The following is a 14,098-nucleotide window of genomic DNA, read 5'->3' on the forward strand; positions in this document are numbered from 1 at the left end:
GATGCCTTACCTCTGTTCCGTGCTGCAGCTCAAATTTGTAGAAGAGCGCCCAAGCGTCTCCCAGGTCAGGTTCAATCTTTACGGTCCTCAGGAACCACTCTCTGGCCTTCGTTATTTTACGCTCGCTCCAAAACAATCTGTAGGCAACACACACACACACACACACAAAGTCATTAGCCAACACTTAATACACCAATCAATATCAACCACCACACCTTTACTTCCTCAGGCTTATCCAGAGCTAATTTGAACTCCAGCGTGTAGAAAAGGAAAATAAATAACAAGACTCTGTGGTCTGAGCTGGTGACTGTGTTTTTTACACAGTATGAATCCCTTTATCAACCTCAACTGAAAGCTGCCGAAATGAACACAGGGCTTCAAGCAAGCAAATGTTCTGTGCCTGAAGTGATCAGAAACCTAGTATCTGTTATGAATAATTATCTTTTTATCAAATCTTAAATGGCCTGGCCTATGAGAATCACACGCCCTGTGAATGGCATGTGGACACAGAGCAAGGCACAGACTTACTTCGCCACAGCCAAAAGAACGTGGGGGTCGTGCTCGCACTTCTTCAGCGCGTCCACACTCTTGGTCTTGCGCTGGGGACGGGCCTCCAGGAAAATGGCCTCAGCCCACAGGATGCCTGCGGAGGGAGAGGGCCAGAGTGGGCAGGATGAGGAGGAGCTTAACCACCCAGTCAATAGACCACCACAATGAACATGAATAAACAAACACGCTGTAAAGCGATCTTGAGTTTTAGAAAGGTTCTATGTAAATAAAACTTATGAAATTGTGAAAATTGCCCCCTTCAGCTGTTGTGATTCATTATAATCCTTTGTCAGTATGTGACGTGGCTTTAAGATTTAGTTGACATATACCACTATAATTTAAGTGGACTTTCTTCAGCATGGTTCAAACATTATGATAACAAAGCGTTATGGTTTGTATATGTTTTTTTATTAGGCCGTTGATTAATTTGACATTGTTGTTTATAATTGATATTCTCATTAATGTAGTCCTACCATGCTATTGTTATGTGCTAATGTTATTAAATTATTGATTGAATGGACATAACCGAAGGGTTGCCGGTTCGATCCCCGGCCCAGTAGGAAAAATGTGGGCGGTGGAAGTGGTTGAGCACTGCTCTCCCATGCCCACACCCAAGTGCTCTTGAGCAAGGCACTTAACCCCTCACTGCTCCCCGAGCGCCACTGTAGCACTGCTCTGGGTTAGAGTGTGTGCTTCACCTCACTCTGTGTTCACTGTGTGCTGTGTGTGTTTCACTAATTCACAGATTGGGATAAATGCAGAGACCAAATTTCCCTCACGGGATCAAAAGAGTATATACTTATTATTGTTTATTTGCCATTTCCTTTATTTTCATTGTTTATTTCATTAGGCTTTTGACTGAACTGACATTGTTGTTATTATTGCTGTTCTCCTTAATGTAGTCTGACCAACATTTTAAATTGCTCCCTGTTGAATCATGAATGTAAGTATTATATTGTTGTGTATTTCTGCCAAATCCCATAACCATAACCATAAAGGAGATATCCAGCGATTTTTCACATAGACCTTCATTTCTCGAGGTCTTCGAGTACTGTCGGTACGAAACGTTTCGAGTTGCTGCAGCCGAAAAAACTAAAGCAGCTGGGCAGCTACGGTGCTACACTCTGGGGGCATGTTCATGAGCCCTCACGTTCATGCCTCCAGAGTGTAGCGCTGTAGCTGCCCAGATGCTTTAGTTTTTGGCTGCCACAACTCGAGCGGTGTAAACCGATTGTTTTCAAGGTTTTTTTCATAACGATGGTACTTGGTGACCTTGAGAAATGGAGATGTATGTGAAAAAGCACCAAATTTTTCCTTTAAAGTAAATTTCTAGCACAGGCTTTTACAGTACTTCTAAGCAAAATGAGCTTGGCATAGCCCCAGTCACAGAGTGCTGAATCAGTTGCACACCTGTGCCGACATCTATCTGATCACTTATTTTTTACATTTCTAAATCTGGGAAAGTCTTTCAGCTAAAATGTTAATAGTTTCTATGTTTTTTTTTTATTATTACTTTTTAAAACACTTGTTATGCTTTTATGTACTATCACCTTGTGTGTTTTATGTTTTCTTATTCTTATTATTATTTTATTATTATTCTTTACTTTTTAAACTATTCTTTGACTATTGCCCTTCTATGCTTTTATCAACTATTCCTGTTTGCTTTTGTTTATGTAAAGCACATTGAATGACTTCTGTGTATGAAATGCGCTATATAAATAAAGTTGACTTGACTTGACAAGTGTGGCGTACTCCACCACTGACAATGGACCACCACTCTGTTTCCAAAAATAACCCTGAATCGGCAACTGCGATGTGGTGACAAAGTTTGGTGCTGGTGTACACTGAATGGAAACTAAGCAATCACACAAACGAAACAAATGGAAACTAAGTAATCAAACAAACACAACAAATAGAAATGAAGTTATCGAATGTTGTGGTGGAGTGCACCGGACCCATGTTGGTGCCAGCAGTGTGTGGTTGGCTTTAGGGTGGTTAACTGACCTGAGTTGGGGCACTCCTGCAAAGCTTTGGCCATCAGTGTGTTGGCGATGTTCTTCAGTCCAGCTCTGTATTCCAGTCTCACCGACTCCAACCTGAGAGGAGACACACCTTACTGTTTGATTCAAGCCAGGGCTGCACCCATGTATGCGTGTTAGTGTCCCCATCACGTGTGTGGTGTGTGTGTGGTGTGTGTGTGGTGTGTGTGTGTGTGTGTGTGAGTACACAAGTAGTAAAGCCATGTCTCTAAACAGCAAGCCAGTGTTTTCCTGTCTTAAGGTATCTGGCTCCAGTAGCAGGCTCCGGTGTGGAGAGATTAGAAAGTGAAAGAGCCATGCGCTGCTCTGCACCGCGGCCATGCCAAACCACGCCAGTGTGGCCGCCTTACCACAGCTCCGGCGTCTGGGAGTTCTTGAGGCGGGACTTTTCCAGGATGGCGCGGGCTCGAGTCAGCTGACCCACACGCTCCTCCAGCCGGGAGAGGAGGAGCCATAGGGGCATGGAGTGTGGACACTTCTTCAGCTGGGGCACACGCACACACACACACACACACAGAGACACAGACACAGACACAGACACACACACACACACACAGACAGACAGACACACACAGACACACACAGACACACACAGACACACAATGAGAGAAGCATTAAAAGAAGGTAAAATCAATAGTACAACCTCCCAAACGTGTACACAAACGTGTTTTGCCTGAAAAAAAGAAGACTAATCAATTAAGAGACCTAACATAAAAAGCCTGTAGAGGGGCTGTAAATTATACGCAAATGGACATGACACTGCAATCCAAGTTGTGCAGTACAATAACATCTAAACGTAACATCTGAAATGCCCCCATTATGCCTGCAGGCGACCTTTTCATACTCCCCTCAGATCTTCACATCTTCTCTTGCAAGAGTGCTTTTAGAAATGGCACCAGCTGAACAACTGAATGCAAACGTGACTGTTAAATGGCGTGCGTGCGTGCCCTACCCCCTGGTTGTAGGCCTCTCTGGCCTTGTCCGTATTCTCCGACTGCTCCTCGATCTGGCCCCTCATCATCCACAGCTTGGGAAAGTCCTCATAGTGCTTCAGCGCCTCAGTGCACAGCTCCTGTGCTGCCTCAATGTTCCCCAGCACCCACTCCAGCTTCACCGACTTCATGAATACCTACAAAGGGATAGAAGACAACGAAGGGTTAATGCTAAAAGGTAAGACTGGTGACAGCCAGCTGATGCCAGGGCTTAGAGCAAGGAAATTGTATGTGCCTGAAGTGTCAGGGTGGATTGCCCAAATGTGGGACATTTTTTGCTTTTCGGACTTCAGTAGTAGTGCTAGGCTATATTAGGCTGCAATGTGAGGGCAACACATTAAATCCACATCCAATTTTGATCACAGGACTCTACAGCTTTGGCTTTCCCATAGTTTCACTGGCATTCATTAGTTTGGGGAAGAGCCACACCCACTGGAGCTTAATTGTCCCACATTAGGCAGTGTCCCACATTAGGACAATTTAGTATAGCAACTGAGAATTTAGTATAGCAACTGAGAATTTAGTATAGCAACTGAGAATTTAGTATAGCAACTGAGAATTTAGTATAGCAACTGAGAATTTTAAGCCCTGTAATCAGACCCGGCGGCAGACAGAAATTCACGGACGGGCATTACACCTTTCCAGGGGGGGCACGGGAACTTAAATTGATCACGATAGTTTAAGCTTAAACTGAAAATGTAGATGCAATTGTTGTAAAACGGTGCAGCTCCTTTAAGAGAGCCCCGTGCGCAGGGATGGAGAGAGAGAAAGCGAGAGAGGGGATGTGTGTTAGAACTGAGATGCGTGTGGAAAAAGACGTGCTGTTGAGACTGGAGCGAGTCATATTCAAAGCAATGCAAAAATAAATCCCCAGATAAAACCAAAATCCTCGTTCATTTGCTAACCATTTTCAGATAGAGGGTTAGGGAGTTAGCCCCGACGTTACGGATAACTTCGGCCCTGGAGCGGTAACAAGCTCCCCCATGTTAGTGCAGAAGTGAAGTAGGCTAACCTAAACTGTGCCACTAAAACATCCTTTCCACATATTGATGTCAATGGGGCATTTTGCCCATGTTCAGGGTGGAAAATAAAAAAGAAAGATTTGCATAAGACAAGTCAAATTGGTGTTTTCAAAAAGAAGGGATCATGGAGAATAAAGAAAAACATATTTAAAAAATCTTTGTATATTCCCACAAGGTGTTTGGGTGCTCTGAAAATGATAACCAAAATAATTTTTCAGACTTGTGAGGTCTGCTGTTCAGACCCTGAAGGGATTTGTTTTCTGTTCATTGCTTTTTGTGAGAGTGTTTCTACTTATCTCAGTAAGGAAAATAAATCAAGAGCCTATGTTGAGTACAAATATGTCTTAATTAATAAGGCTTAAACAGAGCCCAGCCAAAAACTCCAATAAAATTTGTATCAACTTTGAGGGACATCTATGACCATGCAGAATTATCCAGACCAAACGTGACGATTTTGCTACATACTATTCCTATTTATGTACCAGCATGCAAAATTCGAGCCCCCTACATAGTTTAGTTGTTGCGCTGTGGGCTTGTGAACTTTGACAAAAAAAAGAGGCCGAACAAAATCGACACCCCCCTCCCCCTGTAAATCTGGCTGTATCTTGGAAAGTATTGATCTTACATAAGAGTAATTTTACAGTGTGTCTCCTGGGTAACATAGGTACACCTGGTAATTTTTTCAGATTTTTTTGAGACCTAAGTGCGTGGGCCCTGGTTGAATTGACGTGGAATGACCCCCTAGTATTTGTTAGGGAAATACCTTCAGGTGCCACGATCCAGGCCTCAGCACAACCTGTCGAGGCACCTAAGTCTTTAAGCAATGGTGACCTTTACATGGACCCAAAATCTGCGTGTGAACGCCTAGTGAACGCCTAGTGCTTGTTCTGAGACCGAGCGTGGGAGTCCTTGGTGGTGATCCGAAATGAGCTTAATAGTGGCTGTGGCAATCACACTCTCGAAACCTGTATCAATGAAATGCCTTTGCCCTAGTCAGTTCTGTGTAAATTCCGGTGGTGACTCATTAGGCATTAAAACACACATTCACACACGCACACACACACACACACACACACTCTCACATATTAGTCAGATGATTGATGGCTTTACTGATGCTAATCTCACTTTCGTGCCATGCAGCCAACCCTGGCGGGGACACTTGATAGCTTGATTTGGGCTTTGATGAAGAGGGTTAATCTGCAAGGCCTGGCATGTCGCAACAAAGAAGCAGAGCGCTTCCCCAAACCTTCGCCTCACTGACTGCCCGGATTGAGAAAGGGAGAGAGAGAGATAGATGGACAGAGAGAGAGAGTGATAGATGAGAGAAACGTGTGTCTATCTGTGCATCTGGGAGAGCCGTTTCCCGAAAAGCACTTTCCCCATGCTAGAAAGTGACTGGATGGGTGAAGGGGGTTTCGTGGGAGGAATGCAAGCAGACACCACCGCTCTCGGTAGTCGGCGTCACTTGAAATCACTTAGCGGCACATCTGGGTGTAGCTACATGAGTATGTGTATGTGTGCAGGTCTCTGTGTGTGTGTGTGTGTGTGTGTGTGTGTGTGTGTGTGTGTGTAGGCCATTAAGTCTGTTTCCCATTCTGACAGACATTAGTACTCTGCTTACCTCTGACCCTTTACCTACATGAGCAGCTTGTAAACAGATAGGAGACACGCTCACGAAATCTCATGACCCATCTGTTCAAATATGAGAAGCAGGTCAGAGTGTGTGAGAGAGATAGAGATAGATAGATATAGAGATAGAGACAGATAGAGAGAGAGATAGAGAGAGAGAGAGAGAGATAGAGAGAGAGAGAGACAGGGGCCATAGAAGGAGAGAGGAAACTAAATAAAGCTCATCACTGACTAAACAAATTCATGTACGAGTCAGAGTGAAAAATGTCTCTGACTTGATGAGTAAACAAACCGCAATCAAAACATTCTGTTTAGCACAATAAATTCCACCTTTAATCGCAGTATCCAAGTTATGAAGCATCTGTAAACTGTGATTCCGAGTTCTGTCTTGACCAACAAATCAGTTCTGTTGCTAATCTCCTTTTATAGTTTAGATTTCTAAAACCAGCAGCAGTTAGGAACCATTTTTAATCTCAAGCCTGTTCTGATCTGTTCGTGATGAGGAGAAATCATTCATGCCTTCATTACATCTCATCTAGACCATAGCAATTAGTCATAGATAAGCTTTCACCGGTGTCCTTTGACTCGCCTGCAGATGGTTCTGAAACGAACGCAGCTGCAAAGGGTCACCCCAGAGCCAGCCTCTCCTCATTGGTTCCCCTGCTACAATTCCCAAGACCCTGCTGATTGCTGCCACTTCCCATCTTAAAATCACAGCACTTATCAACTCAGTCACTATGTCACTTAAATCTGACTGCAAATTTCTCCAGAATGTCCTACAGTCACGACTAATGCAAAAAGAGTCTTTTGGGTTGTTGTTTCACAATGGTGGAACCAGATCTGTAATTAATGTAAGATTAATGTACAGACACATTTTCTAATTTACTGGCCAATTTGGTTTATCTTTTGATCTGTTGTCATGTCTACAAGTCTTTGTTGGTCTATTGTTGTCATGATGACTTATTTTATGCTATTTATAAACTTATATTTTCATGTCCTTTGGACCTACACTTTAGTCTGCTGTGTTTCAATGTGCCCTAGACAATAAACATACTTTGTATAAGTGTGTGTGCGTGTATGCATCTATGTATGTGTATGGGCTGGGGGTCATAAATAGACAGAGAACAAAATTAAGGGCGACATTAAGAGGTAGTGTGTGTGTAAAAAGGTTGAACATGGTAAGAGGGTGTACAGACAGAGAGAGGCCATAAATTTCACACGGATGGTGAAAAGCTCTTTTTCTTAGTCACGTCTCTTCTGGCACATCACCGGGTGGACAGTGTTTCGACATCTCCCCCCGGGGCCAAAAGCCACCCCTGCTACACCTCTCTCTCTCTCTCTGATATCACACAGCTCTTATGCAAACCACCTTCTAAATCCAGAGAATGGAACGCTTGGACAGGATCCCAAAGGATTCATTCGAACTGGCATTCACAGGTCTGGCGTTAGTGAGCCCTACACTGGATCTGATGTCCCTGATCCTGCTGTCAGGCTATCACACCCTAGCCAACCCACCCGCTCACACACACTTACCCTGGCGGTGGGGGCACTGCTGCGGGCTTTGGCCAGTAGTCTCCGGGCTCGCTCATACTCGTTGTTCTCAGACTCCAGCTTTACGGCAGCCAGCCAGATCTCCTCACTGTTGGGGTTTGCCTGCAAGGACACACACACACAAACAGGCATGTAGACAGACAGACAGACAGACAGACAGACAGACACAGACAGACAGACACACACACACACACACACACACGCCATGACAAACGTAAACAAACATTACAAAAACTGACATAAGGAGGATTCAAACATTCCATTTTCTTGTACTGACATAGCAGTAAGATTAACAAAAAAACAGATAAGTTTAGACCAGAATTGACTCTGTAACGACTTGAAGACTTTGACAGGCCCTCTTCAAATAGCCTGCTTATGGAGATCTGTCAATCGTTACATGCCCGCAGGTATGCCTGCTTTAAAAATAGGATGATAGGCAAAAACATCATTACAGCTAAGCATTCAATAATAAACACTGAATATTCTAATATATTAGCCTATAATTAATGTGCTGTTGGGCTACATGTGACTTTTCTACAGATCAAAATGACATAAGCCTAACAGCTGTTTTGAGTTAAGGCTATATGTTTATTGTTAAGCTTATTGAATAACTACCTGATACTGAAGACAACCCATTTTGTGGAATGATGCATCCTCGTTTGAAATTTGCAATGATGTGACTCAATCTCTGGTAGGCTAGCCTAGGCCTATAAGTGACATCATGCTCTGTCTGCCACTCGTTGTCTGTAGCTGATCGAAATGACATAAGCCTAAAGCTTTGATGTAAGGCTATGTTTAGCCTATTGAATATCTTAATGATATAGAAGAGAAATCATTTTGTAGAGAGATTTGCCACAATGTGACTCAAAAACAGCATGGTAGCATAAGTGACGTCGCTCTGTCTGCCACTTGTTGTCTAGCTGTGTGGCACGTCTTCTGAAACGTTGTTAAATTCAAGACCAGCAGCCTATTGCTCGTTTCAATTTGGAAACCTTGCATTTGGAATTGAAATTGCACCTTGCAGCCGGAATTGTCGTTTGTTTATTCAAAGTTTCAAGTCCAAAGTAGCCTGGGCTATTCGAAGCGTCAGCGTTATTGCACATATTTTTTATGTAATTTTGAATAGCTACTGCATACCCGTGTTTGTTGGCGTGTTGTTGCAAAATCCGCAGAATCATTTTATGTAATGTGATTCAGTGCTGCCAAAACTCCGCTTATCCTTTCTATCTGGTCCTGCGCTGTGCTGTGTGAGAGGGGCAGTGGCTACGGTAGAGCGGAGAAAGCCACTGTGTGTTCCTTTTACCAATATATTTAACAATATATTTTGCTTTTCTTATTCAAACAATATCAAACTTGGCACTGCACTTACTCGTGCCAGTAGCAAAACACCTGCCAAGTTTGAAATCGAACGGACGAACGGTTCAACAGATATGCGGTTAAGAGACAGTCAGACATACGTTCCTGTAATTTATAGATAGATGCTTTTTGAATGCTTTTTGTACCTGGTTTTAGTGTTTTTTGTATATTTGTATATTCACAAAATAGTCTTGTGTATGCCTGCTGCCGTCGAGCTCACCTGGAAGGCCAGGGCGAGAATGCTCCTGGCAGCGGGCACGTCTCCGGCCAGCCACTTGGACTTGGCTCCCATCAGCCACAGCACCTCGGCCTTGGGGCAGTGAGCAACAGCCCTCTGCAGCAGTGCCTCCAGTGACTCACTGTGGTCAGAGTAGCGAGAGTAAAGGGGAGAAGGGGAGAGAGAGAGACAGAGAGAGAGGGAGGGAGGGAGAGTAAAGGAGAAAAGGAGAGAGAGAGAGAGGGGTAGAGTAAAGGAGAGAAGGGGAGAGAGGGGTGTAAAGGAGAGTGAGGGAGGCAGGGAGAGTAAAGGAGAGAAGGAGAGAGAGAGGGGGAGAGAGAGAAAGAGAGGGAGGGAGGGAGAGTAAAGAAGGAGAGAGAGAGAGAGAGAGAGAGAGAGAGAGAGAGAGAGGGTAAAGGAAAGGGGGTGAAAGGTCGAGGAGAGGAGGAGATGGAAAAGGAAAAGGAAGTAGAGAGGGAGAGAGAGAGAGAAAGAAAAGAAGATTTTAGACATTGAAATCATTATTCCCACCGACTGCAAGTCAAATCAATAAAAAGAAACATAGTCCTGGTGGAAAAAGGATAGAGGACCCTATAGCTGACACTATTGTCCAAAGTGACTTATAATATCAATAAATATGAATTAATACATATAATTCATCAATTAAAGATGAGTGATATGTCGGCTTTAGGACCCTGGGGTTGGCTGGAAGTCTGTGCTGGCGGGTTGTCAGCGCATGTTCTGGTTCTCTTACCGCGTGCCGTGGTTCTTCTCAAAGTAGGCAGCCCTGAGCCACACGCTCTTCTTGCTGGGGAACACCTGCAGGGCGTGAGCGTAGATGGCACGGGCACACTCCAGAGCACCATGGGCCACACACTGGTGAACACACCCCACAGACAGACAGAGAGAGACAGAGAGAGAGAGAGAGAGAGAGAGAGAGAGAGAGAGAGAGAGGAGGGGGTCAATTATAGTTTGTACTTAGTGCTACACAGTGTAGAGCTGTTATGCTACATGTAGAAATGTTCCCAGGTTAGCCCCAAGTTATTCCAAAAATAATCCCTTAGTCCATGTACTATTAACATGTGACTGTGATTAATAAAATAAGATAAAATTAGCAAAACAGAATCACTGAAACACTGTCACTGTTCAAGAATTTGAAATCAGTTTCAGGGATGCAAACACATGTGGGGTGACAGTTAACCCCCACCCACAAAAAAAAAAAACCACCCAAGATCATGTGAAAAAAGCGAGGTGCCAAAAAAACGTGATGTTTGCATCCCTGCAGTTTACAGAGACTACACTATATCTAAAAGGAGACTAGATGAGACTGATCAATCCTAGATTAGACTATTCGAAGATTCAAAGAAACAGTGAGGCACATTTAAACATTTCCAAGAATCTCAAGTCCTTCAACTTGTTTGTCTCAATCTGAAGGACCTGTTGGGAACTCCTAGGTAAAAGCAACGAGTGCGTAAGTGTGTCTATCTGTCTAGATGTTTGTGTGTGTGTGTTTGAGAGAGAGAGAGTGTGTATGTGTGTCTATTTGTGTCTATGTGTGTAGATCTTTGTGTGTGTGTGTTTGAGAGAGAGAGAGAGACCTACACTCTCAGAGTCCTCCATCCACGTGTGTTTGCAGTCCTCCTCCTCGATGCCGATGCCAATCACTGCCCGGATGACGGCCTGGCACGTTGCCACACTGCCAGCCTTGTCACACTCCTCAGCATCCTACAAACACAAACACACACACACACACACTTTAAGAAACAGATTTGATTGTATATAAGAGACAATAAGAGATGATAAAATCAGTGCCTTTTGGAAGGCAGTGAAAGTTCCCGAAGGAGGCAATGAAAGCGGTCTTGAAATAGCATGTGGGGAGAATATCATTTATTAGTCTTGATGACTTTGCGACCTTTTGTACGAAAATACGGTTGTGTTTTGCTGACCGCTTTACACAGCTAGGTCAAAGAAAGTCCAGCAAGTTGTGCAGAAATAAGCATGTGTTTCTCACACATTTGTTTTTTTACGCAACAGCTTCACTCCGGGAATCAGGGAATCACTCCGGTTTAGATGGACTTTGACACTGAACACTGGTCACCCGGCTATCTGCCTTAACAACTCCAGTTTACAATCACTTGAATTGGTCACAGTACGGTCATTTGGGCCATCTACAGTCCCTCCATTGCTCAGTGAGGGGAAACGTGTCTCCAGGACCATGGTGCTACACAAAGTCACATGATCCTTACGCAGATCACCACACACAGACATACACAGGACTACATCAAGTGCACATGTGCAAGCTTGTGCAAACTTACAACTTGAATTGTTGTTTTATGCAACACTTTTGTTTAAGGGACACAAAAGGGTAAATTTAAGGTTCCTTCAAAGTTAAAGGGGGGGATGGGGAGGGGTCCCTGGATTAAGCCTAGCCCTAAGCTAACAGAGAACTTTGATTAAGATTTCTGCTGATAAAGAGAGCACCAGGACTCATGTGGGATTTGGTGGTCTAGTCCTGGGCCCCAATCAGGCCGAGAGCCCCTCCCCTCCAGAGGCCTGTGGGGGCCTGTGCAAGTCGGGTCAAGCCAAAGCCAACAGCCAGGACAAGGGCACTGAAACAGAGGACAAACTGCCAAAGGGAAAGTAAAAAGACAAAGAAGAAAGAGAGAGGAAGAGAGAGAGAGAGAGAAAAAAGAGAGCAGGAAAAAAAGAAAGAGAGAAAGAGCAAAACTAAAACAAATAGAAAAATCTACTTAAAAAAACTAAATTATGAATTGGAACCATATTTAAGAAATATCAAATATTATAAAAGTGTATGGGTGAATTTGAACTGCAGGCTCCACCAATGATAAATGCCTATACGCAGCACAGAAATATATCACTAGCTTGGTTACACAACAGAGGCATAACCAAACCAGGGCAGAGGGGAACACACACACACACACACACGACACACACACACACGACACACACGACACACACACGACAGTGGGGCAGAACCATTATCAGAAGGCAACTCACCAGCCATCACAGGAGGCTACCAATGACAGACTGTGCCCAGTTAACTCAACTTTGACGAAAGTCAGGAGGATTTCCTCTCAAACACAAGAGCCTTGAAGCCATGACAACATGACCTTCATGCACGTACCAAACACTTCCTTTTTTATCTACTAAAAAAGCTAGTTTTCACTTGTAAGTTGCTTTGGATGAAAGAGTCAGCTAAATTAATAAATGTAAATGTAAATGACAACAATTACAGCAATGATGAGGTCATGGCTGACACTATGCTTTAATATTGCAGCAGGCACTGATATTTGTTGCTTCTTGAGAAGGATGGCATGAGCCTAGTCAGTAGCACTAGAGATGCACTGAGATAGAACAGAGCTGCTCGGCAAAGATGAGTTTACTTTAATTTGTAATATCTCGGCTACTAAATGAGTTGGAATGTTGGAATTGTAATTGCTAAACCCACACTGTCAGGGTTAGGGAATCCAATGGTACTAGTTACAAAGCTAATTTACCCCATTAATCTATAGATGCAATATCATTGTAATGAAAAGTTCTTAACATTTAATATTCCATGTTCCCAAAAACCATGTTTTTTATCATCCCATTGAAATGCATCCACAATATGGGTAAAAAACACTGACAATTAAAAAAACAATAAGGGCTTAATAGAAGTCAGTGGTGCCAAACATACTACAAATGCAAAGGTTAAAATCTGAATGTGCTTGGCTTGCCTTCCTCACAAGACCGCCTGATTGGAGATAGGCCAATATGTTGTATTACTTACATAACCCCAATGTGGTTATTTTCCATCTCCTTTTTTCATTAGCATTTTACTGCCTCACTCTTTCTACTTTTAGGTTTTAAAACCTAGGGTCATGAGATCCTGTGTCTGTGATTGTGTTATGTCTCGATCAAGGTCATTATTCCCAAACATGCCACAACTGCTAACCCAAATTCTCTGCTATCTCCTTTTGATGTTGATAAAGGTCTCTACGTAGTGGCTCACTGGTGAGGGAAATGGCTTAGTTTTGCATGTTATTTGTGATGATCCATAGTATACATTTAAATGATTTGCCTCAATTTACACTAATTTATCTATAATAATGATGGTTACAATGTTGTTGGGTCGCAGCCTCCTACATCATGCTCCAGTGTTTTATATACATTTTGATATCTGGTATCTTCCCCTAGGAACATCTGTTGTTCTAACTAAATTGTGTGGAGCTTTGCAGGGAAAATGGAATGTGGTGTGCTGTACTATACAGGGGTGTGTTTCCCAAAACCATAGTTGCTAACCTGTTAGCAATAGCAACTTAGTTGGTTGAAATGGAAAATTGCATTGTAACCAACAAAGTTGCTAACTTAGTTAACTAACTTAGGGAAACGCACCCCTGAGCATTAGATGCCTGGGCCAAAGCATCAAGGCAATCCATGCTCTCCCCAATCCACTACAATTCACAGGAGCACATATGTGTGGTGATGGATATGTGAAATATAACAGACTACATATTCTAGATTTGGCTTACATTTTCAATTTGTACATTTAAAAAAAAAACCCATAGAAAGAATGACCATTTTGCTTAAAGACAGGTTAATTGTTTCTCCAGCATGCTCTCTGCTTCCCATGCTTACAACCTGCTTCCCATGCTTACAACCTGACCCTAGTTATCTTGTTCCACCTGTAGGCCTCAAACACTGAAAGCCATGCAGAGGCTATGTTCTTGCTTCAAGGTTGAC

The 14,098-nt window shown here is 43.3% G+C and overlaps 1 protein-coding gene across 1 annotated transcript in view; it reads right to left on the minus strand.

The window, feature by feature from the left end:
• prpf6 (PRP6 pre-mRNA processing factor 6 homolog (S. cerevisiae)) overlaps window positions 1–14,098 on the minus strand; it is a 37,849-nt gene that overhangs the window by 1,252 nt on the left and 22,499 nt on the right. Inside the window, exons 12-20 of the mRNA XM_076275567.1 lie at window positions 10,958–11,080; window positions 10,110–10,231; window positions 9,359–9,497; window positions 7,765–7,884; window positions 3,541–3,717; window positions 2,939–3,072; window positions 2,554–2,645; window positions 529–643; window positions 11–137 (exon numbers count right to left, since the gene is read on the minus strand). Coding sequence (XP_076131682.1) covers window positions 11–137; window positions 529–643; window positions 2,554–2,645; window positions 2,939–3,072; window positions 3,541–3,717; window positions 7,765–7,884; window positions 9,359–9,497; window positions 10,110–10,231; window positions 10,958–11,080 — 1,149 coding nt within the window. The remainder of the gene's footprint in view (window positions 1–10; window positions 138–528; window positions 644–2,553; window positions 2,646–2,938; window positions 3,073–3,540; window positions 3,718–7,764; window positions 7,885–9,358; window positions 9,498–10,109; window positions 10,232–10,957; window positions 11,081–14,098) is intronic.

Source organism: Alosa pseudoharengus, unplaced genomic scaffold, assembly GCF_046254945.1.
Source record: "Alosa pseudoharengus isolate Yale_2024_CS ecotype anadromous, Long Island Sound unplaced genomic scaffold, YU_APseudo_1.1 YU_APseudo_1.1_scf_9, whole genome shotgun sequence".
Taxonomy (NCBI): domain Eukaryota; kingdom Metazoa; phylum Chordata; class Actinopteri; order Clupeiformes; family Clupeidae; genus Alosa; species Alosa pseudoharengus.